At 39.6% G+C, this 25,626-nt stretch overlaps 4 protein-coding genes across 4 annotated transcripts; 3 read left to right on the top strand and 1 right to left on the bottom strand.

Annotated features, from left to right (window-relative positions):
• Window positions 1–614: 614 nt before the first annotated feature.
• On the top strand, window positions 615–9,638 carry LOC127259295 (serine/threonine-protein phosphatase BSL1). The gene is made up of 21 exons (XM_051286524.1): window positions 615–1,044; window positions 1,154–1,214; window positions 1,364–1,442; window positions 1,523–1,602; window positions 1,705–1,799; window positions 3,002–3,101; window positions 3,520–3,589; window positions 4,000–4,101; window positions 4,473–4,554; window positions 4,648–4,815; window positions 5,364–5,544; window positions 5,626–5,824; window positions 5,907–6,074; window positions 6,207–6,445; window positions 7,696–7,780; window positions 7,866–7,964; window positions 8,040–8,239; window positions 8,316–8,391; window positions 8,543–8,678; window positions 8,810–8,949; window positions 9,074–9,638. The coding sequence occupies exons 1-21, from the start codon at window positions 843–845 to the stop codon at window positions 9,155–9,157; spliced, it is 2,646 nt and encodes an 881-aa protein (XP_051142481.1). The 5' UTR covers window positions 615–842; the 3' UTR covers window positions 9,158–9,638.
• A 3,500-nt stretch (window positions 9,639–13,138) lies between these two features.
• LOC127260005 (protein SLOW WALKER 1) lies at window positions 13,139–15,073 on the top strand. Its single transcript, XM_051287632.1, has one exon. The coding sequence runs from the start codon at window positions 13,237–13,239 to the stop codon at window positions 14,839–14,841; it is 1,605 nt and encodes a 534-aa protein (XP_051143589.1). The 5' UTR covers window positions 13,139–13,236; the 3' UTR covers window positions 14,842–15,073.
• A 645-nt stretch (window positions 15,074–15,718) lies between these two features.
• LOC127260006 (U1 small nuclear ribonucleoprotein C-like) lies at window positions 15,719–22,526 on the top strand. The gene is made up of 5 exons (XM_051287633.1): window positions 15,719–15,971; window positions 16,071–16,113; window positions 21,237–21,278; window positions 21,362–21,605; window positions 21,997–22,526. Exons 1-5 carry the CDS (start codon window positions 15,964–15,966, stop codon window positions 22,266–22,268), a joined length of 609 nt encoding a protein of 202 aa, XP_051143590.1. The 5' UTR covers window positions 15,719–15,963; the 3' UTR covers window positions 22,269–22,526.
• Window positions 22,284–24,712, bottom strand: LOC127260007 (uncharacterized). Its single transcript, XM_051287634.1, has 2 exons — window positions 24,288–24,712; window positions 22,284–23,474 (listed from the first exon to the last, which is right to left on the bottom strand). The coding sequence occupies exons 1-2, from the start codon at window positions 24,531–24,533 to the stop codon at window positions 23,211–23,213; spliced, it is 510 nt and encodes a 169-aa protein (XP_051143591.1). The 5' UTR covers window positions 24,534–24,712; the 3' UTR covers window positions 22,284–23,210.
• Window positions 24,713–25,626: the final 914 nt, after the last annotated feature.

Raw genomic sequence — 25,626 nt, 5'->3', positions numbered from 1 at the left:
CCCTCCGAAAGGCGGCAAAGTCAAACCAAAGATCAAAGCTGCAGTTCGTCCAAGGAGGACATCAAATCCAAAGCTGACGATCAAATCGCCTGCACGGAGACCAAAACTCTCCAAAGTTCAGCAAAATCAAATCGAAGACCAAATCTCTTCGGATCAAAGAAACCATAGAAAACCAAATTGGAAAACAAATCGACTCATAAGGAGAATCAAATGATCCAAATAATATAACCCACTTTATATTCAAATCAAATATAATTTGTATAAATTTTGTGTAACACAATTTTTTCTAAACGATTACATATATTTGTTATTTTTATAATATCACATAATTTTGTATACATCACAAAAAAAAATTTCATCAAATCAAACCACAAAACAAACAAATGGATACACCCCATCTATCATTTTCTTTTAAAAAATTTTACACACTTTTTCTTTGAATGGTATCCGATTAAATTGGCATAAATTTATATGACGGAGTATGGAGTGAGTATTAAAAAGAGTGAAGTTGCTTATGTAAACGAAGCTATAATTTGTGGGATAATTCAAACTTGGTTAAATACATATATATATATATAAAATCACATCTGACAGCGAACCAAGTCACTCAGCCTGTCTGTCTGAGTAAAAGGGTCCCGTGCCGTCCAGTTCCGGTGGTTGCCAGCCAACCAACCACCGCCGCTCTGGATCCGCTGATTTCCTTTTTGGGTGTCGTAGTCTGAACTTCTAGGGTTCCGTTTTTGGTGTTTCTTCAAGTTGCCCCTCTGCTCTCCCATCATTGCTTTGACAATTTGCAGCTCCTGTCTTGATTACATCGGACTAGAATTCAGGAATTTTTGTTGATGGGATCCAAGCCGTGGCTGTACCCGGCGCCGGCTTATCGGACTTTGGAAACTTTCTGGGACGCCGATGACGACGCGCCGGGGCCGCGGTGTGGTCACACTCTAACTGCTGTCGCCGCCACTAAAACCCATGGCCCCCGCCTTATTCTGTTTGGAGGCGCCACCGCCATCGAGGGCGGCAACGGTGGCGCATCCGGCATCCGTATACTTCTACCCCTTAGACCTTCCCTTTTTTTTTTTTAAGTTTTTAACTTGGTACTTATTTAATCTACGGCGCTCTTGATCTTTTCCTTCTCTCTTTTGGTTTTTAGGGTTAGATGGAGTGACGAATTCTGTGCATTCCTACGATGTACTTACAAGAAAATGGATCAGGTTTCCCCATCTTTCCTTTCCTTTCCTCCCTTTTGTTCAATTTTGATGTACATGTTGTGGCTGATTGATTGATGTTCAATCCTTCCACTTGGTCGTTTTGCTGATTGTTGCACATATTTATTTATTTATTTATTAATGTATTTGACTAGGCTTCGACCTGTGGGCGAGCCTCCTTCTCCTAGGGCAGCGCATGCGGCAGCAGCTGTTGGAACCATGGTTGTGTTTCAGGTGATTATTCCATGAGAGGGCTGCAAATTTACTTATTTTATGTGTGTACGCAACTGATACAAGATTTGATGGATTGCTAGGGTGGGATTGGTCCTGCTGGCCATTCAACAGATGACCTATATGTACTCGACCTCACAAATGACAAATTCAAGTGGCACAGGTAAGCTTGCCTGCCTTTTTTATCGTCTTTTTGTCATCATATCTGGTTTAATTATTTTCTATTTCTAACTTTTCTAACTCATTCATTACTGTCTTTTCTCAGAGTTGTGGTTCAAGGACAGGGTCCGGGGCCTAGATATGGCCATGTCATGGATTTGGTTGCCCAACGCTATCTGGTTACCGTGAGCGGCAATGATGGTGAGATCAAGCTTTCTATTCTCCGTAAAGTTCATTTAATAGTCCCTTTTGGCCATAGTTGTCAATAGTAGTGGCGTAGCGGCGCGGAGCGATAAAGAGGGGACCACCTTTTAAATTAAGTAATATATATTATAATTTTTATTGTAAGTTGGTTTAAATAATTAGATTTTACAATATAACATTATATTCGTATTTGGCAAATGTAGATTTTATACTATTATATTACAATATACTATAGCTACTTGTAGCTATAGAAAGGAAAGGAATATTTTGCAATCTGATGAACATACAATTAAAAGAATGATTGAAAATGACAAAACAGAGAAGAATATTAAGAATATTCACCAGTGGTGAGATGGTGAAAATGATCTCGCTATAGCATTTTAGAGGTTAACCTCTATGTAACGCTCTTCGAGATTGACAATTATGCTTTTGGCAAGGAAAATATATGGCGGAGTTTATCACATACAGCAGGGTAATGACATTGTAATAACTCCATAAATCTTACTCCCATCGTCTGTGGAAAGTATGGCTTTGTTTTTTTATAGTGGATTAAGGAATAATAGTATTTTATTGGTTAGTAGAAGTGTGTAAAATGATCTTGATATCTTTGCTCTTGTAAGTACGAAAGAAAAAGATACTTTTGTAAAAGTTAGGTGTACTTTACTAATTGTATATCAATTACTTTTATTATAATGAGAAAGATATATTTTTAGCAGGACGGAAGAATATATCGTGTTGGGACGGAGAGAGTTGTTTTTTTTAACATTACAAATTTATCTCCCATAATCATCCATGGATATTAGGGGTTTTCTGATGGACTCTGTTAATTCAGTTAATTGACCCCCTAATTCATTTAGGCCCCGCAAGTTACTGGCACGCATATGTTACTCATGCCCAATTGACATTTAGATATGCCTTATGGGACCATAATTTTTTAATAAAATTTGCAGTTATAATGAATTAAATATTCATTAGCATTTGTGCCTGGGATCTATTTGTAACAAATAACTGGTTGTGCTGTGGAATCACCTCTTTCAGAGTTTCTATAACTGACCCGCCATATGCAATTTGTGGCACTGATTCGACTGAGATATATTTCCAAATCTGTGGCTGATACTTTTTAGCTGTTTTTCTTCACTAGATTTACTAGTATTTGATGAATCTGATGCTTATTAGCAGTACTTCATTTCCTTCTACAGGAAAACGAGTGTTATCTGATGCTTGGGCTTTGGATACGGCACAAAAACCCTATGTGTGGCAAAGGCTTAATCCAGAAGGTGACCGGCCTTCTGCTCGAATGTAAGTGTTGTTTGGTGTTGGATAATAGTTGGCATATTATTACTAGATACCGAAGCCTATTTTATTATCAATTTCTACTTGTGTTAATTTGGAATAATAGTAGGATGGTTTGGAGATTTAGTCAACTTGTTCCCTTAGTCGATATACTCTTTTTGTGATAAATGTTTGTCTTCTAAACTCGAGGGTCTGTGTAATTATTTATTGAATCTTCTCTCCTGGGTTCATTCTTTTTTTTTTTTTTTTTTTTTTTTTTTTCTAAACAACTTTTGTTTCCTTGCATTTATCTTTATCTCATTCCGTGTATTACTTTCTCATTCCTTAGATATTGATTGATTTAGGTGTAACATGCAAAGGAAATGCTTGCCTGCACTCATTCTTCAAATATGTGTTTTAGAATTAGATGATTGTGTGTCTTTAGGTATGCAACAGCCAGTGCACGATCTGATGGAATGTTTCTGCTCTGTGGTGGAAGAGATGCTTCAGGAACGGTATGATCTAGTTCACATGGATACTATTAGTTTGATGAAAACCTTGCTTATTAAATGTCAGAAAAGAAATAGAATTCCATGCTCTTCAAACTCGAAACATTGCTTCTTGTTGAGTGCCCTTATTTGTTAGAGAACCTCTGTTTGGATAAAATGGTCATAGTCTGTTTTTGCAAATTAGCGCAGATGATGCAAATTAAATTGAACCATTGCTTTGAATCATCTATATTGGCATACTGCTAATTTTACACTCACTTCTCCAAATGAACCACCTTGGCGGTTCAGTAAACTACTGATAGCTTCTTCTTTATCTCTTTTTACCTTTTGTTTTTTCCAGATCTAATTTACTTTTTTGTAGGTGTTATTTGGTGCTGTGTTTGACTGAGCTATTAGTTGTATGTGGGTTTGTGCAGCCTCTGGCAGATGCTTATGGACTACTTATGCATCGAAATGGCTTGTGGGAGTGGACTCTTGCACCAGGTGTGTCACCCTCACCGAGGTATCAGCATGCTGCGGTAAGTGTTTCTGTTTTTGGGTGGGTGGGCGGGTGGGGGTGTTTGTTAGAAGCAGGATTGCATGTACACCCAAGCTCACTGTTTTAATAAACAATGTAAGGGGGCATGTGATGCATGACTCCTGTAGTGGCTTTAGGGGTATTTCTGCTGTTCTACTATTGGTATTAATAGTCAGAGACTAGTATGAATATTATATTCATTTTTTGAACTTCGCCCCAAACACTTGCCATGTAATTTCTTTAGTCTAAGTTCCCTTGGAGTTTGTATAATATTGTTGTGGTATGGTGTTGTAGGATAAAAAATTTGATGCAATTAGAGATTTGTATGTTGCTGGTTCTCTTTGAGTAATTATGAATTCTTCCCTTTATCAGGTTTTCGTCGGTGCTAGATTGCATGTTACTGGGGGTGTTGTCAAAGGTGGACGAGCAGTAGAAGGTGATGCTGCAATTGCAGGTGTGATTGGGAGTTTTTTATGCTCTACTGAGTTCGAGTGCTTGAACTTGTAAATATATTTTGCTTATGTTTGCCTTTTCATTTCTGTTTAAGTTCTGGATACTGCTGCTGGAGTTTGGCTTGACAGAAATGGAATTGTGACCTCTCGTGGAAGCAAAGCCCATTCTGACCCAGACCCCTATCTGGAGTCTATGCGCCGATGTCGACATGCTGCTGCTTCTGTTGGTGTTAGAATATATATATATGGTGGATTAAAAGGAGGTAAAGTTTGCAATCACTAACCTTTTTTGCTTACTATTTTATTTTACCCAAGTATTTGGAAGAAATGAAACTACTTTGCACATAGAAAAACCATCCATGCCTTTGGGCATTGAATTTCTTACATTCACAACACTGCTGATTTTTGGATTTGAAATATGCTGATTTATCTTGAACCACTTTTATTTTCAAAGACCTGGCAAAAGGGAAGTTTGCTTGAGAATTCATAATAACTCATGTTAGAACACATTTTTCCCTGGATCAATGTTGCTATGTCTTCTGTCTACCTGTGCATATTCCATCTGCCAGAGTGTTGGGTTTTTAAGGGTATCAACTTTGAAGAATGTAACTTTTCTTTTGTAAGTTGCAGATTAATTTTGTATCATGGAAAGGTTAACACAGCTTTGTGGACATAAGATCTTCATATATTTCTCTTCTGACTATTATATTGTTTTTGTTATTTTGAAATGAAAGCTGCACAGACAATGCGCATAAATTCTTATCCATCTTTTGCATTTATTCCTTCCAACCATTATTAACTTGTGTTGCAGATGTTTTGTTGGATGATTTCCTTGTTGCCGAGAACTCTCAATTTCAGTCTGACATCCATGCTGCAATCTCACCATCAGAGAGAGTCTCAATGGCAGCTAGTCCAAGATCAAACAATGTCAATTCTACTCCTTTTTCCGCTATATCAAACCCTGATGAAACACCATCATCTGGACACCTGGGGTATATTAATATTGTTGATGTATATTCTTTCTCTGATTTATTGGAATGATGGTTGGCTTAATTAATTATTGATATATATAGTATGGATAAAGCATCTATGGAGAAACTGGCTGAGGCATCTGCTGCTGAAGCCGAGGTTGCTAATGCTGTCTGGCAGTCGGCCCAGGCAGCATCAGCTGCCCATGAAGAAGCATCCCTATCAGATGCCAATTCACAGTCTGCTGGGACCATTTCTGAGGGTAGTGATACAGAGGGTGATGTTCGCCTTCACACTAGAGCGGTATGATGATGTATATTCATCATTGGCTGTACACAGTAATGCATTAATCTCAGCCATGAGAGTGTCATATCCAATGTTGCAGGTTGTGGTTGCAAAAGAAGCTGTTGGAAACTTGGGAGGAATGGTTAGGCAGCTATCCTTGGATCAATTTGAAAATGAAAGTAGACGAATGATCCCGTCACAAAATGACCTCTCAAATCCTACTAAGAAATTCACTAGGCAGAGATCTCCTCAAGGCTTGCATAAAAAGGCATACCTTTTTTTTTTTTTTTTTTTTTTTTTTTTTTTTTTCTGTGGATGCTGCTACTACATTGAAATCTTAAACTGTAATAACCCGATAAAGTTTTTTAGTCCAATAATTGACTTCATTTTTGCCTTGTAGATTATATCAACTTTCCTCAGGCCTCGCAATTGGAAACCTCCTGTCAACAGGAAGTTTTTTTTGGACTCTTATGAAGTTGGTGAGCTTTGCTATGCTGCTGAACAGATTTTTATGCATGAGCCAACTGTCCTCCAGTTGAAAGCTCCTGTCAAAGTGTTTGGTGATCTACATGGGCAGTTTGGTGATCTAATGCGGCTGTTTGATGAGTATGGTTTTCCTTCTACTGCTGGGGATATTACGTAAGTTTCACATTCTAGATTTATACCTGTTGGAAGTAAGCATTTTTCATGGTTACATACGTTATACCAAGTCATGGTTGCTGTATGCAGGAGTTATAGGGTTTGTTTACTTACAGTTTTTACCAAATCTTTTACTATTCAAATTTCCTCCAAATACATTGCATCTAACACCCATTTTTCATTCAAGAACATCACATCCAATCACTAATTAACCTAAAAAATATCACAACCGAAAAACATAAAACCTAAGGGTGTGTTTGGTTGAGGGTTTGGATTTTGAATAGTAAAAAAATTGAAGTTGAATAATTGTATGATGTGCTATGAATATGTATGGATGTGATGTTTTAAATGTGAAATTGATATTTAGTATTATATAAAAAATAAAAAATAATTGTTTGATTTTATATTTTTTGGGGGAAAAAAAAAATTAGTGAATAGTAAAATTCGAGGTAAAATCCCCCAACCCAGTACACCCTAAAAACCCCATAATTTGCTAAGGACATGCTGTAAACTTCGGGTTTGTAGAATCTATAAATTTCAGGAACAAGTTCCTAGGATATGATTCTTGCACTATGAAATTGTTAACGGTTTTCTTTATTAGCATTTGTATTGATAGTTCTAGGCTTCTAGTATAGTTATATTAAGAGTTTACTCAAGGGTGTGTTTGTTTGAGGGGTTTTGTGAAGTTTTTTATATTCCTCCAAATATTTTCCCTCAAAACACCAAATCAATCTCATTTTTTAATATTACATTAAAAATCTATTTTACATTCAAAATTTCACATCAAAACAACTATTTTAATTCAAAATTTTCCTGTGCAAAACTCAAATCCAAAATCCAAACCCCCAAACAAATACACTTAGCATTCACATGTTATATATTGAATGTTCCATTAGCTAGTTAGGACCAACATAATAGCTAGTTGCCTTTTGTGAGTGTGACAGGAAAAGGTTACTGCAGGCCAGTGATTGTACTTTTAGATCTTTCTCTGGAAGTGAAATTTGGTGCTCAAGGATGCTTGATGATTTGAGAAATGCTTCTTTTTCTATCATGTATCCACTTTGTATAGTTTGTCAGCTGAGGGATGGGGATTCATGTTGCTTGCAACATGATTGATATTTGGACCTGATAGCATTAAAAACTGAAACACATAGCTACTACTAACATCAGTGTCTTTTGCACAGTGACCAGCAAATTTGACACTTGCAACATGCAAAGTTATTTAATTCGGTTTCTTTCTTGTGCTTCAGCTATATTGACTACTTGTTTCTGGGAGACTATGTTGATCGTGGACAGCACAGCTTGGAAACCATTACTTTACTCCTAGCTCTTAAGGCAAGTGTGTCTGCACTAAACTGGTGGAATACTTTCACCTTGGCTTGAATTTCTTCATCCTAATTGCTATTCTTTCTTGAAATAGATCGAGTACCCAGATAACGTTCACCTGATACGAGGGAACCATGAAGCTGCCGACATCAATGCGCTTTTTGGTTTTCGCATTGAGTGTATTGAAAGAATGGTGTGTGCAAGTTTACATAAGTATTTCACTTGTTTGTTCTGAGTATATTATCAATGTTGATTGGTAATTGTGCAGGGTGAAAGTGATGGAATCTGGGCTTGGACACGCTTTAATCAGTTATTCAACTATCTTCCACTTGCTGCATTGATAGAGAAGAAAATAATCTGCATGCATGGAGGCATAGGGAGGTCAATAAATTCAGTAGAACAGGTAGAGAAACTAGAGAGGCCTATTACTATGGATGCCGGGTCAATTGTGCTGATGGATTTATTATGGTATAGTGTTCGACTTTCATGTTGTTTAAATTGGGATTATCAGATTCTATCTTGTATATCTGTTGTTTTGGCACAGGTCGGATCCCACTGAAAATGACAGTGTAGAGGGGCTCAGACCGAATGCAAGAGGACCTGGTCTTGTTACATTTGGGGTAAGAAGTTGATGGTGCATGTCATACCAATGTGGAGCACTCGAGTGACCTTATGATAGATATGAGTGCAGATGCTTGTCTTATTGCCTTTAGTTCTGTTCATTTCTATGGTGGTTATTGGCACTAGCTTTTCCTTTAACTTTTGTTGCAGCCTGACCGTGTCTCAGATTTCTGTAAGAGGAATAAGCTGCAGCTTATCATAAGGGCTCATGAGTGTGTAATGGATGGATTTGAACGATTTGCCCAAGGGCAGTTGATCACCCTTTTCTCGGCAACCAACTATTGCGGTATGAATGCACGCACGCACACACCCACTCTCCCTCCAATACAACTACTACTACTACTACAAGTGCTAGTTTGAATGATAAAAGCATTGGTCTGGTCTGATTGCCTACAATGCTGCTGCTATTATATTCAGGGACAGCAAACAACGCGGGGGCAATATTGGTCGTTGGGCGGGGGTTGGTAATTGTTCCAAAATTGATCCATCCCCTGCCCCCACCTCTTCAGTCCCCGGAGACATCTCCTGAGCGGGTGATGGAGGAAACATGGATGCAGGTATGCATGCCTTCCTCCCCATTGCTTTTTGGCTTGGAACAAAATACAAATGTCTTGGTCTTTTTCCATCTTTGGGTTGGCGCTACTGACAAAATGCTATTTATTTGTTGGATTCATTAATTAGGAGCTTAACATTCAAAGACCTCCGACTCCTACAAGAGGTCGCCCGCAGCCTGAATTTGACAGGAGTTCACTTGCCTACATATGACGGACAGTAGATTCTGGCCCTGGCCGCCCCCGCCCACTGGGATATAATACTTGTGACTAAAATGGAGCAAGCTGAGGAGGAGTGGGCAACCTACCCTACCCTGTTGTACTACTATGTGTTATTGTTGTTATTTATTCATTCTACATATATACATACAGACATACATAGATGCCATTTGAGAAGAGAGGCAGAGACATAGATAGGATGAGGAGGAGGAGGAGGAGGAGGAGGAGGAGGAGGAGGAGGAGGAGGAGAGAGAGAGAGAGAGAGAGAGAGAGAGAGACATACCTTGGGACTAGTTGAAGAAATTAACTATAGAATGGCGGATTGATGGGTTCGCGGATTGGATATTCAATATTTGTACAAAAGCAGCAAGTGGAAATGGCAATGGCAGTGGCAGCACTGGGTTTTGTTTTATTATTGTGATACTATTTTTGTAAAGAAGAAAAAAGTGAAAGAGAAGGATATATTATTGATGGTACGCGACACTGCTCCTGGTGTTTTTTTTTTTTTTGATGTCTTTGGAAAGAATTGAAGTAACAGAGTTGAAAAATACTTTATTCATTCGCTGACATTTGCATAGCTTCTAATAATACATGATGCTAAGTAGTAGTAGGAGTGTTTTTATGTATATGATTGATCTTGGAGTGAGCCTAGACATCGCCACGCTCAAAACTTAATATTTTTAAGTATAATATAAATTGTTATTAAAATAATTATTTAACACAAAAAAATTAGAAAAAGAAAAAGAAATATAGATAATGGTGATTTATATTGCAGGAAGGACCGAAGTTTCCCAATGCCTCATGTCACTTGCTTAGTGTGACTTTTTCATTGGACCTGATTTCTAGGGTTTTAGGTTCGATTGGAAGTTTACCCGATACGCACTTTCGGATAGCGGCGATTGCGGGTTTATGTATATGAATATACAATAATAATAGTATAGAGAGTTTGTTTTTAAATGAAATGGCTTTTTATAAATATTATTTTAAAAATGATACTTCCTCAGTCTCAAATAACAACATTTACTTTTGATATAGGTGGGTAGTATTAAATAGGATAATTTGAGATTAAATATATTTAATTATTTTCTATTTTGAAAATGCTGCAGGTGTTTGGTACATACCAAAAAGGAAATATTGCATAGTGTTCGTGACGGAGGGAGTATAAAATATAATATATAATGTTATTTTAATAAATTAATAATAATATATTATGATATTATTTAATATGATTTAATAAATTAAATATTATATGTTATAATTGTTACGTAAAAAAAAAAAAAAAAAAAAAAAAAAAATAATAATAATAATAATGGTAGCAGGATCTTAAAAGAAGTTAGGACACGAAGTCGGACGAAAAGGAGAAAAGATGCACTCAGGTCGGTTGGTCGGCAGTCGGATAAGTAGGTCGGAAGGTCCGCTGTCAGGTGGGTCGAAAGGTCCGTGGTCGGACAGGCAAGTCAGTTGGTCCTCGGTCGGATAGGCAGGTCAGAAAATCCGTGGTCGGATAGGCAGGTCGGAAGGTCCGCGGTCGGATAGGCAGGTCGGATGGGCTGCAGTGGGATCGGTTGGTTCGCAGTCGGTTGGTCCGCCATCGGTTGAGTCGGCCAATACGGAGTTTGGACCAAGCGAAGAAAGTCTGTTAATTAGTAGCCTAATTAAGTGAACAGTAGTTCAATCGCTTGGTTGGGGCGACCATTGAATCGTCTGGAGAGATCAGATGTTGGTCGCTTGATGGGGCGACCAATAAGTTGTTTGGTCTAGCGACCAGTTAGTCTCTGGAATGGTCGGTGGGTCAATCTTTGGGTTATACGTTTGGGTCAGTCGGTCGGCCTGCAGTCTGTCTGAAGCATGATGGGCGTTTTGGAGCATTCGTTCGGGACTAGCCGTCCATTTAAAGAAGTAAGGCGCCCAAAGGCGGTCGGTCGGGCCAGTTGAGTTCTGGAACTGGTGGAAGCGTTTGACGAGACGGTTAAAGACACGTGTCAATAAAGGAGGAATTGGTGGACGGTTGTTGTAACTAACCAGACGACGGTTCTGAAACGTTTTCTTGAAGGAATATTTAAGGATTCGGGTCTGTTCTGAAAAATTATCTTCAATGATCTTCACACAACAACAAAGTGATTCGGGATCATCATTTAATTTTCTAGTCTTTAGTTTTATTTTTCAGTTTATTTATGTATTATACGGTGTTTAGAGATTCTTAATATCAGACACTAATTATATCAAATTCAAACATAATTTCCAATTTTCGGATTTTACTTTTTTATTGTTGAAAAAAATACTTCAACAATAATATTATTGTTGAGCAAAAAAAAAAAAAATAATAATTAATAATGGCAGTAGGATTTTGGACGTGTCTGAATATAAGCCAAACTGCCCAGAGGTCGGTTGAAAGAGGAAGTCGGGCGAAAGAAAGTTGGTTTGCAGTCTGACCAAAGGAAGTTGGTCGGTTGGTCTGCAGTCCGACCAAAGAAAGTTGGTTGGTTGGCCCACGGACGGGCCAAGGTAAGACGGTATGGTAGCAGAGTCAAAAGGAAGTCGGTTGGACCAGCCGTCCATCTAAGGAGATAAGGCGACCGGAGGATGCTGTTTCGCCATCGGTTGATCCACGGTTGGTTGGTTCTCAGTCGGCTGATCCGTGGTCGGTTGATTCTCAGTCGGTTAAATAGGTCGGATGGTCCAAAGTCGGTTGAGCAGGTCGGGCGGTCTGCAGTCGGTTGAGTCGGACGATGCGGAGGTCGGTTGATGCGGAGTTCGGATCAAGTGAGGTCGGGCGAAGAAGAATGAGACGGATGATACGTGGTCGGACAAGAGACCAAATGGTGGTCGCTTGATGGGGTAGCCAAGGAATCGTTTGGTCTGGTGACCGGTTAGTCTCTTAATTGGTCGGGTGGCACATAGGTCGGGCGAAACGAAGTTGGGCAAGAAGGGACATGACAGTGGATATGCAGGTAGGACGAAAGGCATTTGTGGGACGGTTCAAGTCGTGAGAGGCAGTTCTGGGGGTTGGAAGAAGTTGCAACCGGCAAATGGTTGAAGGAAGTTGCAACACGTGCCAACAGAGGAGAACTTGGTGGACGGTTGACAGCAGTTGTTGTAACCGACCAAATGGTGGTTCAAACCGTTTCTTTAAGGGGTTATTTAAGGATCCGGTGCTATTCGAAAAAAGACATCTTCAATCGACATCAAATTCAAGAGAATTGCTTTTGGGATCACCACTTTATTTTCCAGTCTTTAGTTTTATTTTTCTTATTTATGTATCTTAACAGATTCCTAATCTCAGACACTAATTATATCAAATTCGAAAATAATTTCATATTTTCGAATTTTATTTTTTATTATTGAAAAAATACATCAACAATTATATTATTAATTTTTATGTGAGTAACAGTGTTAGTGTTTTTAAAATAAAAATTAGTATATAATATTAAAATTTTTTAGAATATATATTTAAATATTTTAAGTACCATTCTTTCAATGAAATATATATAATGTACACATTACTTTACAAAATATAAAATTTTATAGAATATAATTAAATAAAAAAGTATTTTGTTTATTTATAACTAATATAAATTAATTTTATAAAAAATAAAAATATTCATTTATTATTTTAAAAATTATAAATTTAATTAAATTAATTTATATTTATTAAATAGATTTAATATTAATAATTTTTTATAAAATATAAACTTGTGAATTAAGAAAATAAAATAAAAAACAGAGTACATAAAGAAAGGAGGAAGTATATATATATATATATATAGAGTGATTCATACAAGGTGATAAAGTCTTTTTTGTTGTTTTGGTTTAAAATATTATTTATTCGTAGACTATGTAAAATTGTATAAAATATTTTATTTTCTTTTAAAAAAAGAAAGTTCACTTAAATTTTTATAATTTTAAGGATAAATTATGACTACTACTCCGTATTGGATCGTAACAGTAGGCTAAAACACGCCGAAGCCTGGGACCTTGAATGAAAACTACAAAACCCTAAATTAAAACGGCGTCCTCCCTCCCTCCCGCCGCCTGCCGACCCACCCACCCTCCTTCATCCTCCTCCTCCATTCCATGGCAGAAACTTACGCCGTAAAACCCAAGCTCCGACCCTCATTCTCCCCAACTGCACCCTCTCCGGAATCCAAGTACTGGAAATCCTTCAAGACCCCCAAAGATATCCACACCAATTCCTTCACTTTTCCCCTAACTTCACTCTCTTTTTCCCCAGTTGCCCCTCATGACTTCGCCGCCGCCCACTCCGCCAGTATCTCCATCTTTTCCGGCAAAACTCTCGACCTCAAATCCTCTATCACCGCCTTCTCTGACGCCGCCGCCTCCACCTCTTTCCGCTGCGACGGGAAACTCCTAGCCGCCGGAGATTTAACAGGCACCATCCACGTCTTTGAGGCCAAGTCGCGCAGTCATCTTCGCCGCTTGAAAGGTCACGCCGCTGGTACTCGCCTGGTATGTTACCCTCACGTGGCCGATAAGTTTCACCTCTTCTCGGGTGGAGATGACTCGGTTGTTAAGTATTGGGACGTCACGACCGAAAAGTGCATATCTGAACTTTTAGGGCACAAGGATTATGTGCGATGCGGCGATGCTTCGCCGGCTAGTGATCAACTGTTTGCCTCTGGGTCTTATGATCATAGAATTAGGCTTTGGGATTTGAGGGCGTCAAATACAGCAGCAGGCTCTGTGATGGAATTGAGTCACGAGAAGCCAGTGGAAAGCGTGATTTATTTGCCATCTGGCGGTTTGCTTGCTACCGCGGGAGGTAATTCTGTGAAAATCTGGGATGTGATTGGAGGAGGTAAGTTGCTATACTCCATGGAAAGCCACAACAAGACTGTCACTGCACTCTGTATGGGTAAGGTTGGGAAAGAGTGCGGGGAGGCGGCTGGGGAGTATAGGATCTTGAGCGTTTCCTTGGATGGGTATATGAAGGTCTTTGATTACGCCAAGTTCAAGATCACCTATTCGATGAGGTTTCCCGAGCCGCTGTTGTCGGTGGGGTTTTCCGCAGATTGTCGCACAAGAGTGATAGGGTCTTCAAAAGGGACCTTGTATGTGGGGAGGAGGAGGAAGGTGGCGAGGGGGGGTGAGGAGGAGGAGGAGGGCATCGGAGGTGACATGGGGTGGGAGGCGGTTGTCGAGGAAGAGCAGCCTCGGCGGCCTCTGGGGCCTTCGTATTTTAGGTACTTTAGTCGGGGGCAGAACCAGAAGCCGGGGGAGGGGGATTACCTGATTAGGAGGCCCAAGAAAGTGAGATTTTCGGAGCACGACAAGCTGTTGAAGAAGTTCAGGCACAAGGAGGCGCTGGTGGCAGCATTGGAGGGGAAGAATCCAGAGAGTGCGGTGGCGGTGATGGAGGAGCTGGTGGCGCGGAAGAAGCTGCTGAAGTGCGTGTTGAACTTGGACAGGGAAGAGCTCGGGGCGCTGCTGGGGTTCGTGCAGAGGTATGCGACGATGGCGAGGTATGCAGGGTTCCTGGTGAGGGTAGCGAAGAAGGTGGTTGAAGTGCGGGCTGAGGACATAAGATGCTGCGGGGAGCTGAGGGGGCACATCAGGAACCTCAAGCGGGACGCGGAGGAGGAGATGAGAGTGCAGCAGTCTCTGGTGGAGTTGCAGGGCTTGATTTCTCCGATGCAGAGGATTGCGGCTGGATTCAGATAGATGGATGGATGGATGGATCACTTTTTCATTTTTGAGGAGGAGGAGGAGGAGTTGCAGCATTGTTGTAGGGGGGGGGGAGGGGTTTGTATTTCTATTTCTATTTCTATTTCTATTTGTGCTCGTGCTCTCTCTCTCTCTTCTTGCTCTTGGATTTATATTATTGTTACTGTTATTATTCATCAGCCGTTTGGCTGTTGCACCAATGAGATGAGATGAGATCAATTATGCTGTCTTCCTCGGTCCATGCTGTAACCAACCACCATTCGTTCCTTATCTCATTCATCACATTTGGCCTTCATTCATCCTCCTCCTCCTCGATTGCCTGCCTGTTTTCAGAATTATTCACTGGCGCCGGGGAGGGAGGGAGGGACAGCACAGGACAGGTTAAAAAAGTAACAAGGGGGCATATTGCAACTGCTTCTAAGAATAACAAGTGCGGGGAGTAGAAAATTATAAATTATAAATGAATAATGACCAAGAAGACGAATCTCTTGTTTGTTATTTATTAGAATCTTATTTAAGTAATACTAGTGTATAATAATAAGTATAGGAGACCAAATTGTAAAAATCAGTGCTGTTCTAAACTACCCCCTCCCTCTCTCCCCCTTTTTGTTTTCGGATCGGAATCTACCCTTTTCCGATTGATTTCATTTAAAAGTAGTACTACTTCATCGTCCAGCCCAGAGAGGGGATGTGTGTATTATTAATTTGTTGATGATGGACCGGCCCGGCCCAAGTCTGATCTGGGCTGGGCTGGGCTGGGCAGAAAGGAAAGCCAGAAAGCGTGTCTGTCTTGCACAACACGAGCGGAGTAGAGTAGCAGTTGTTATTAGCGAGCGAGAGAGAGAGAGCGCGCGTTTAAAAGAAACTAGTAGCAACTTCTTACGCCGCACGCACGCTTTTTGAAACTCGACATCCTCCTCCTCTCTCAATGATTCAATCTGTTCTTCTTTCTCACCTATCTGGTCTGGCCTAGAACTAATAACTACCGAGGGTCTAGGGCTAGGGCTAGGGCTTGCCTTTGGTTTGGTTTGGTTTTGCTTTCCGATCCCGCTGCTCTGCTGCTTCCTTCCTTCTCGATTTGGATTTCGGTACCCAAGAAGATCTGCCTTCGTTTCCGCCATGCCCAGGTATGCCCGTCTATATGTATCTTTGTGTGCTGTCAATCATATCACTCTTTACCGGCGCTTGCTTTAGTTCCAGACTTTTGGATGTTTCCCCGCTTCCAGGTACTATTGCGACTATTGTGACACTTACCTCACGCATGATTCCGTAAGCCTTTTTCTCTCTCATTTCTTTTCCCCTCCCTTCCCTTTTCCTTATGCTACGAATAATGTATGCACGCATCGCATCCACTATGTGAATCAACTTAAGGAAATTTCTGAAGTATTGGTGATATTATTATCTACATAGTACATACATTTATAAGGAGGATGGTCAACGCCGCGCTAATTACATAGCTAAGATTAAGCTAATTACATAGCTAAGTCTCTGCACCATGATTTATGCTGCTACACCCTAAATACTGGAAAGTAAAAGAAAGAATGGCTAGATTGGTGCACAAATAATTTATTCCTTTTCTATGCGCCCCACAAAATGATGTTGTTGTCTACACCAATTTTGTGCCCGAGAAACTCAAGGCGCAGCCTAGACAGAGGTTTGGTGAGACCATTAGCTAGCTGGTTCTTAGTTGGGATATATTGAACCTTTAGTTCCCCCACTTTAGACTCGTTGTCGGACAAAGTGATAATCAAGGGCCAAGTGCTTCATGCGAGAGTGAAACATTGGATTAGCACTCAAGTATGTAGCGCCGAAGTTGTCACAAAACAACTTTGGTGGAGAGTTGGTGTGCACATGAAGCTCACGAAGCAAGTTTTGAAGCCATATTACTTCAGCAGCAGCATTCGCCAAGACTCGGTATTCTGCTTCAGTCGATGATCGGGCAACGGCCCGTTGTTTTGAACTTTTCCAGGAGATGGGATTATTGCCAACATAAATGGCATATCCGGTAGTTGATGATCTATCAACATAGTTACGTCCCCAATCAGAATCATGTAGGCCACTATCACAAAGTCGGATGACCTGTTGATGTGTAAATCATAATTGCTAGTCCCTTTAAGATATCGAAGGATTTTTTTCAAGCTGACCCAATGATTGGCTGTTGGCATGTGCATCACTTGAGAAAGCTGGTTGACAGCAAAGGCTATGTCACGCCGTGTCATCGTAAGATACTGAAGGGACCCAAGAGCTTGACGGTATTGTGTCGAGTTTGTCTCTTCAGAACCATCATCAAGTTTTAACACCGTGGAACTTGCATAGGAGTCGGTGAAGGTTTTGCTTGCAACATATCAAATTTCTCCAAAATGTCTAATACATATTGTTGTTGATTCAAGTGTATACCTGACACCGTTGTTGTAACCTCCACTCCCAAGAAGTAATGAAGTTCGCCCAGATCTTTAAGGGAGAACCTTCGCGATATTTTTCGAAGAAATTTGTCAAGGAATTCATCATTATTTCCAGTTAGAATAAGATCATCAACATATGTAAGGAAATATAAGATGATCCCATCCTTGTGGTAAACGAAGAGGGAAGCATTAGTAGTTCGATTGACAAAGCCAAAATCAAGAAGAAACTTACTCAACTCGGTATACCAAGCCCGAGGTGCTTGCTTGAGCCCATATATGGCTTTGTTGAGTTTGTATATGTAATGAGGGTGTGTCGCATCACAAAATTCCGGTGGCTGATCCATATACACCTCTTCATCAAGAGTGCCTTGCAAAAAGGCATTGTTCACATCCAATTGCCTAAATTTCTAAAATCTAGAGACATCAATGGTAAGCACCGTTCGAACTGTTGCCGACTTAACCACTGGGCTATAAGTTTCATGATAAGCAAGCTCAGGTCGTTGATGAAACCCTTTCGCCACCAACCGCGCCTTGAGTCGTGCAATGGAACCATCAGCGTTGCGTTTGATGCGAAACTCCCATTTATTTCCTATAATATTGCTTGAAGCCTCTTTTGGTACTAGTGTCCATGTGTCATTTCTGACAAGAGCATCAAATTCCTCCTGCATAGCACTTTTGCAATTTGGATCTTGGAGTGCCTGGCTCACATTCCTTGGTTCAAGAGTTTTGGGGCAAGGAAATTTGAGAAGAATGTTAGCCTGATATTTGGGGTTATACCAAGTTTGGATCTAGTTACCACTGGGTGTGTATTAGGGAGAGGAGTTGATTCAGATGGAGGGTTGTTTGAATAGTTTGGTGCAGGTTCTATATCACGGTGAAGTGTAGGTGGTGACGTGGTGAAGGGCATTGGCAAGGCTGGAGCAATTGATTCAGCACGTGATTCGGATGGGTTTGCATTGCGCGGTTCTGTTGGGGTGACAGTGGATGACTCTGTGAGAGTGTGGTGTGCTGTGTTGTTGGTAGGAAGAATAGGATAAGAAATGATACCTGTGTCGAGCCCGAGCAGTGAGGCGTCACTACTGTTGGAGACAACCTTGTAATCATTACTTGCACTTCGATCAATGTCTTTGTCCAAATTATTTGCACAAGGAAATGTATTTTCAAAAAATTTGACATGTCTTAGTAATAGACCTTTTAAGTGGCAATTTCCTCACAAATAAATGCACTTTGACTATCACCCTAGCCTAAAAATATGCAAGGGCAGACTTGGATTGTAACTTTCCTGGATTGTATGGTTTTAACCATGGGTAACATAAGCATCCAAACACCTCGAGTTTTTGATAATTCGGTTTCTGTTTGAAGAGGAGTTCATAGGGGGATTTATTTCCTAAACTTGTTGAAATCATTCGGTTTATGAGGTACACTCATGTTTTAAAGGCATAAGTCCAATAGCTACTAGGTAAATTAGCATCTTTTAACAGTGTAAGACCTGTTTCAACAATGTGCCGATGCTTCCTTTCAGAGACACCATTGTACTCGGGAGTATGCAGTGGCGTTTTTGTGTGGGAGATACCATTTTGAGCAAAAAATGCCTCTAAGGATTGACACTCACCCCCATTGTCAGAAACAAATTGAATAACCTTTTCACCCAGGAACTTTTCCATAGTGTTCTTAAATCTGATGAAAATTTCTCTGACATCAGATTTAAAACGCATGGGATATATCCAGGAGAACCGACTAAAGTGATCAACAAATACAACATAATAGTGACAATTATCTATAGACTTAATATCAGGGCTTCCCTAAACATCACTAAACACAATTTCGAGGGGTTTTGAGCTTTTGAAAGATGAAACGCCAAAGAGCTATTTATGACGCTTTGAACATTGACAAGCATTACATTCTCGGTTGGAGTTATGAATTTTATTACTTAAACCAAGTGACTTTAACATAGAATTCAAAGTCTTAGTGGCAGGATGACCTAGGCGTCTATGCCACAACTTATTTTCTACGAAGCAATTTGAAATGACTAACTTGGGGCACCAATTTGAATATTGACTGTCTCGGAACTACGTAATTTGTGTCCCTGCATTAGTAGCGCCTCCGTGCTCAGGTCCTTCACAAGAAAACATTCAGGTAAGAATTCAACGGACATTATTTTGCTTGGTTAGCTGAGAAACTGATATTAGGTTATTTTAGATTTTAGGGACATGTAGGACATTTTTAAGTACCAAAGGTCTAGAACTAGTGGGTAAAAGTGTTTTACCAAGTTTTGTGATAGGCAAACCTCAACCATTTGGCAAAGTGAGCTCCTCAGGACCCCCGAAATTTGTAAACTCTGTCAGTGTATTGGCGTCTCCTGTTACATGGGCAGATGCTCTACTGTCCATTATCCAAGCCTGTGAAGATGGAGTCATACCAAATTGTGCTGCATTTACCGCTGGATTATTTCTGAAATTGCCCCAACATTCTTTAGCTGTGTGTCCGGGCTTATCGCAAAGTTGACAAACTGCCCTGTTTCTATTTTTCAAACCACCACCACGATTGTTGCCATGTCTACCGCCATGATAACCTCCTCTACTTTTGTTGTTTCCACCGCGGTAAGAATGTCTCTGGGGCTGATTTTCAATAGGATAATGTTGCTGCCCCTGCCTTCCATTTGCTCGAACCAGATTTGCAAGGTACACCTTGTGCTGCTACTGTCGAGTGGTGTTTTCATGATCGACAAGCTTTTCAAAAAGTTCCGTGTATGACAATTCAGTTTCTCTTGCCTTTAGGGCTGTTGCAATAGTGTCAAATTCTGAATTTAAGCCTGTCATGATAGCGGCTATGAGTTCGCCTTCAGTGATCGGGTTTTGAGCAAGAGCAAGATCATCCATGATAAATTTCATCAAATGAAGATATTCAATTACCTTCACATTATCCTGCAATGTTGTCGCTAGCTTTCTTCTTGGCGCCGCAGCTCTCGACCTTGTCTGACTGGAGAAAACCTTAGTGAGTGTTTCCATAGCCGTAAAGGATGTTTGTGCCCTCACAATTAGGGGTACAAGAGATGGACTTAGGGATGATAATATGACATGGATAATCAGTTTAGCCTGCCTTGCCCATGTTGAGTATTCTGGATTTGGAACTTCCTTGCCATCCTTTTCATTGGTCGAAATCATCTTTGGAGGGGGCTGAATTGTGCCATCAATGTGACCAAGGAGATCAAGTCCAAATAAGAGGGTCTGAATTTGTAATAGCCAAGAGGGAAAATTTGTCTCATCGAGTTTGAGTGGAAGCTGCTGGGCAGCGTTAATTTGGATGACAGTAGAATTTGATAAAGAGGCCATGGATTCAATGTTGGTATAGCTTGTTAGGCTTTGTGAGGCTCTGATACCATGAAAGGTAATCAAGGTATTGGTGATATTATTCATCTACATAACATATACATTTATAGGGAGGATGGTCAACACTACATTAATTATATAGCTAAGATTAAGCTAATTACATAGCTAAGGTAAGCTACTCTACACCATGAATTATGTTGCTACACCATAAATACATATAAGGAATTATATGGGTAGTAAAAGAAAGTTTGGCTAGATTGGTGCACAATTAATTCATTCATTTTCTATAATTTCTATCCCATCGGGTTGGAGAGAATTTGCTTCAACCTTGTTTTGCCAGAATTTATATATACACACATACAATCATTGATTTTGCCTGTTATTTTCCTCTTGGAATTGTTTTGTTGTGTCGGCTAGGCTCGGCTCCTGCCTTGATCTGCACTTTAATTTTTTTTTAAAGAATATATATATAATAAAGGAAATTATGTCAAAACTAAACACCGGCCAATATTCACGGACGGAAATTGAATCATTGTTGTTTCATTGTCTATTAAGTTTAAAACTGCAACCTTTCTTTCTTTCTTTCTTTCTTTCTTTCAATTATCGTTGTCCATGGTCCGTGATGCATATATTGAAACTAGTGGAGTTGTGATCTCTGCAGCCCTCAGTTAGAAAGCAGCATAATGCAGGATACAAGCACAAGGTGTTGTCCTCCCTTTGATTTCTTCATCTGTTTCCTTATATAGTACTATTATCAATACATTTATAAATGTATATGCCCTGCAGGCAAACGTGAGAAATTATTATCAGCAGTACGAAGCACAATTAAATCAAAGTCTGATAGACCAGAAAGTGAAGGAACATCTAGGTGCATTTAGGCCGCCTGTGACTCCTTATGGCCCGCTGAGGCCTGGCCTTCCAGTTCTACCCACGCCAATTCCTGGACAGTTGCCTCCTCCTCCTGGTGCACCTTTAGTTCCAGGGATTAGACTTCCAGTTTTGCCGCGACCTGTTCCTGGAGGAGGTCCAGGTATGTCAAAGTCAGACCCCCACCCCCCAGTAGTGTAACAGAGTATATATACCTTTTGTTTTCTTCTCGTATTTTTAAGAGTTGCACACTTCTTTGATGATGATGATACAAGATATGTTTAAAACTCCCAGTAACATCATTAATACCTATGGTAACTTTTTGTCTGTTTTGGAGTTGAGCACATCTCATATACTTACTACTAGAATTTATTGTTAGAAGGCACTTGTTGGGATTCAGAAAAACATAGATGACTCATATATAACAATAATAATAATAATATTATTATAATATTAGTATTGCAGCAATTACTTATACTAGAAATGTCGATAGATGGATAGATAGATGCTAGAATGCGTGCCTTTTAACTTATACTTTCTTCATCTTCCTAAAGGAGGTTATGCAGCAGCTACCCCGCAGACCATGCCCATGCCACAGATGGTGCCTCCTCCAGGCGCACCACCGGTGCCAGGTCAGATGAATGGCCACCAGAGACCGGTTACCACAGCCCCTCTTCCTGGAAGTGCTGGAACCCCAATAAGCGGTGCCCCACCAATGTTTGCACCGCTGCCGCTGCCGCCGCCGCCGCCTGCGTATCAAGGGGGTTTATCTGCTGCCAGCGGAGGCAATGATGGAGGAGCACATGCTAGCGAGAGTAGTCAGTAGTCAGTTAGTCATGTCTTCTGCAGCATTGCCGATGTGCATTTGCCAGATCATGTGTGGAGGGGAGAGAGAGTGAATGAATGAAGTGCTGAGTGAGGTGTTGTTACGTGTAAAAGAATTTTGTGATCCTGGCTGGGACTGACTGGAGGGGGAGTGAGTGATTGATTGATTGGGTGTATCCCCTCTCTTTCTGTTAATGCATCTTTTGAAATGAGAAAATGCAGCTGCCCGAAAGAGGATCAGCTTACCATGTTCCACTTACATTGCATTGCTGTTGCAGAAATTGCTCGATTCAATCGATTAAGCTTTTTGGTGAAGCCTTCATCTATATCGTCCAACAACTGCCATGGTGAATAAATAAAAGAGTAGCAACGTGTCTAAGCATGCTCTACACTCGTGGCTAAGACAAGACTGTCGAGCCTGGGCCTCTACTCTAGGCAGGAAGGCGCAGCAGCACGAGCAACTAGTAAAAGAAGAAGATGATGACCCAGACAGACAGCCAGCTCGTCTCCCAAACTGACACTTGAATAGGAATCATCATGTTTTTAGTAAATAGTCTCAATAGTTGGTTCCACTCTGAGCGACTATTTATTTAGGGCCTCGACCATATGTCCTTATATACCATACACTCCTTGGCCTCAAACAGACAGACAGACACCTTATATATTTAAAAGCACCAAACCAAACCACCATTTACTGGAGCGGAGCACCCACAAATACAAATAAAAATGCAAATATCTTTACAAATACAAATACAACTGATCAGACACTAGGAGCAGCTCCCTCCCTCCCTCCCTCCCATCGAAGAAGTTACGGGAGCCTCACCCCATGAAACAATCTAATCAGACACTTGGTCCGGTCCGGTCCTTCCTAGTCTGCATTGTTCATTCAAAGTACCTCTACTTACTACTGTACAGACCAAGGGCCAAGCCAAGCCAAAATGAATTACTCCAGCAGCATAACTCGATCAACAATAAGACTCACTGCAGCATTTGCGGAGGAGAATGCTCCATGGAAGCTCTCCTGGTATGATATTGATTCCAACTCCACAGCCATTTTTAACAATATCTCTCCTAAATCAGCACTTCCTTCCACCAGCGATCTGTAGTATGAGTCGGCAGCAATTCTGCTTATTTCTATATTAGTGGCTTCGGGGCAGTACTCGTCATCCAACCATTTTTGAAGGTTCACTCTAAGCCATTTTGATTCCTGCCAATGGTGATATGTAGGAGATAAGTTGAGTTGCACATTGTTTGATTCACTTACTATCACAAAATATGTCTTAATTTCTAGAAAATCTGGTAGACATCTTCCACACTATACAACTTATGCTATAGTGTCATACATTTATACAATTCAAAATTATTGTTCGAGAAACTAGAAATTTCATTGTAACCTTGTGATTATATCGATTAGCATTATCCGGTAGGAAGTTTTGGTCAAGCTTTTAAGCTCCAAAGTAATAAACAACAAAATTCTCTACACTACATCTCCTCTATTAGACTATTACTATCATTCCATAGCGCTCCTAAATAACTATTGCCTGCATTACAATACCAACACCAATAGCAATCCAAATATTATGCATCGTTGTGTTGGCAAGAAAATATATTATTGTGGTTAGCTTCGCTCGGTCATATATTGAGCATAGTCTTATACCTTTCAAATTTATCCATTTCTCGAGCAGTGTTATGTTGGCAAGAAAAATTGTTCCCAACTTATTGTTATATTTTTTTATGGCCAATACTAACTGTAGTGTATTATTTCAGGTCTGTTTATTTTACACCAAAATTTCAACTTTTCAAACATATCAAAAGAAAATATATTGATTTATCATGAACGGAAGAAAACACAATACAAAATAACAAAGAAATATATGCTAAAATATATTTAGAAAAGATATATTATATTTATAGTAATTATTTAGATGATTTGTAGATAGATCATTATAAATATTATGAACAAATTCTTACAGAATTCGTATTTTTTATTCTAACAATATATATATATATACCTACCTACCTCAGCAGCTCTTGAAGGATCCATCCAGTGGGTGGGAATCCTGAGTGGTTGAACAGAATCCCTGCGGGGGCCTTCATCGCCGCCGTTTGGGGAAATGGAATAAGACGAGAATAGTTTGGTAAGTCTGAAGAATGGGGGGACGCCAACTTTGTGTTGGGAGAAGGCCGTGTTTGCGGATTTAAGAGAATGAATTGGATTTAGCATGAGCGGCGAAGTGAAATTGAGGATGAGCGATGATCTTATCATCCCGATCCCGATCCCGATCCCGATCCCGAGTAGAGGAGGAGAATTGAGATTTGAGAGAGGGGTCAAAGATGTATGGAGTTTGATGTGAGTGAGGGAGTGAGAGTTGAGTTGCGCCTGCCTGCTGAGTGCTGACCAATTGTTTTTTAAGGGAAAAGAAATACAGAATGCACATGGATGGGGATGGCATTATCTGCTAATCTACCTATCTATCTATCTATCTATCTAGGGCAGGGGCAGGGGCAGGGGCAGGGCGGTGAATGAACTGAATAATTTAATCAATATGAAATTGGCAACAGAAGTTTTTGTAAACACACCTTTCAAACTCGTGAGATTCAAACTCGCTTTCAAATCTTATTTACCAACGCACCTTTCAGATGTTACTTGTGAACACACATGATTCACCGATTGGGTACGTTCGGATTTACCAAAGTATACATTGTTGTAAAAATGATAGTAGAAGGATGGCCGGTGGTGTAGGAGTTAAACTTGTAACGGGAGGAGTTAAATTTTCAAATAATTGTTGTAGGGTTCGACATCGTTGAAAAAAAAAAATATAGATTCTCAATTCATAATAACCTCAGCTACGAGGATTTGAATTAATCTTAACTTTCACAAATTACTACTAAATAAATAATTATTTTATTAAAAAATAATATATTTTATTTTTTATTCATATAAAATTTTATATGTCTATGTTAATTTAATACAAAAAATTTACACAAAAAAATAAAATACATAATATTTTTATATGTTATAATTATCCCCTTTTTTTATATATCCATACATTAGTCAAAAATATCTTTTCACATTCTTTTGATATGAATCAATTCAATCAATCATTTATTGAAAAAAAGCTAAATTAAACTTTTATTTGTGCTGCTTTAGAATACTACTGTATTATTTGGTGACTATTCATAGTCATCATTCACATTTTATTAGATTTTTTAATGATAAAATCAAAAGTAATTAAATTTGTATATAATGGTATCATAATTAATTATTTTTTTATTTTTATTAATATTATTTATTATTATTTTTTAAAATAATAAATAAAAAAGTAAGACTCAAGTAATAAGAGATAATGTGATGATAT

Source organism: Andrographis paniculata, unplaced genomic scaffold (genome assembly GCF_009805555.1).
Source record: "Andrographis paniculata isolate CXL003 unplaced genomic scaffold, ASM980555v1 Contig60END, whole genome shotgun sequence".
In the NCBI taxonomy this organism is placed as follows: domain Eukaryota; kingdom Viridiplantae; phylum Streptophyta; class Magnoliopsida; order Lamiales; family Acanthaceae; genus Andrographis; species Andrographis paniculata.
Note: the sequence above shows the minus strand (reverse complement) of the source record. Positions and strands in the feature narration are given on the sequence as shown.

Excerpts from the sequence above, each read along its gene's own strand:
- LOC127259295 (XM_051286524.1), top strand. The coding sequence starts at position 843 with ATGGGATCCAAGCCGTGGCTGTACCCGGCGCCGGCTTATCGGACTTTG. Across the intron at positions 1,603-1,704 it reads GACAAATTCAAGTGGCACAG|AGTTGTGGTTCAAGGACAGG; the intron begins GTAAGCTTGCCT and ends GTCTTTTCTCAG. Across the intron at positions 5,825-5,906 it reads TTCGCCTTCACACTAGAGCG|GTTGTGGTTGCAAAAGAAGC; the intron begins GTATGATGATGT and ends CCAATGTTGCAG.
- LOC127260006 (XM_051287633.1), top strand. Across the intron at positions 21,279-21,361 it reads ATGCAGGATACAAGCACAAG|GCAAACGTGAGAAATTATTA; the intron begins GTGTTGTCCTCC and ends TATGCCCTGCAG. Across the intron at positions 21,606-21,996 it reads TGTTCCTGGAGGAGGTCCAG|GAGGTTATGCAGCAGCTACC; the intron begins GTATGTCAAAGT and ends ATCTTCCTAAAG.
- LOC127260007 (XM_051287634.1), bottom strand. The coding sequence starts at position 24,533 with ATGATAAGATCATCGCTCATCCTCAATTTCACTTCGCCGCTCATGCTA. Across the intron at positions 23,475-24,287 it reads ATCCTTCAAGAGCTGCTGAG|GAATCAAAATGGCTTAGAGT; the intron begins GTAGGTAGGTAT and ends CACCATTGGCAG.
- LOC127260005 (XM_051287632.1), top strand. The coding sequence starts at position 13,237 with ATGGCAGAAACTTACGCCGTAAAACCCAAGCTCCGACCCTCATTCTCC.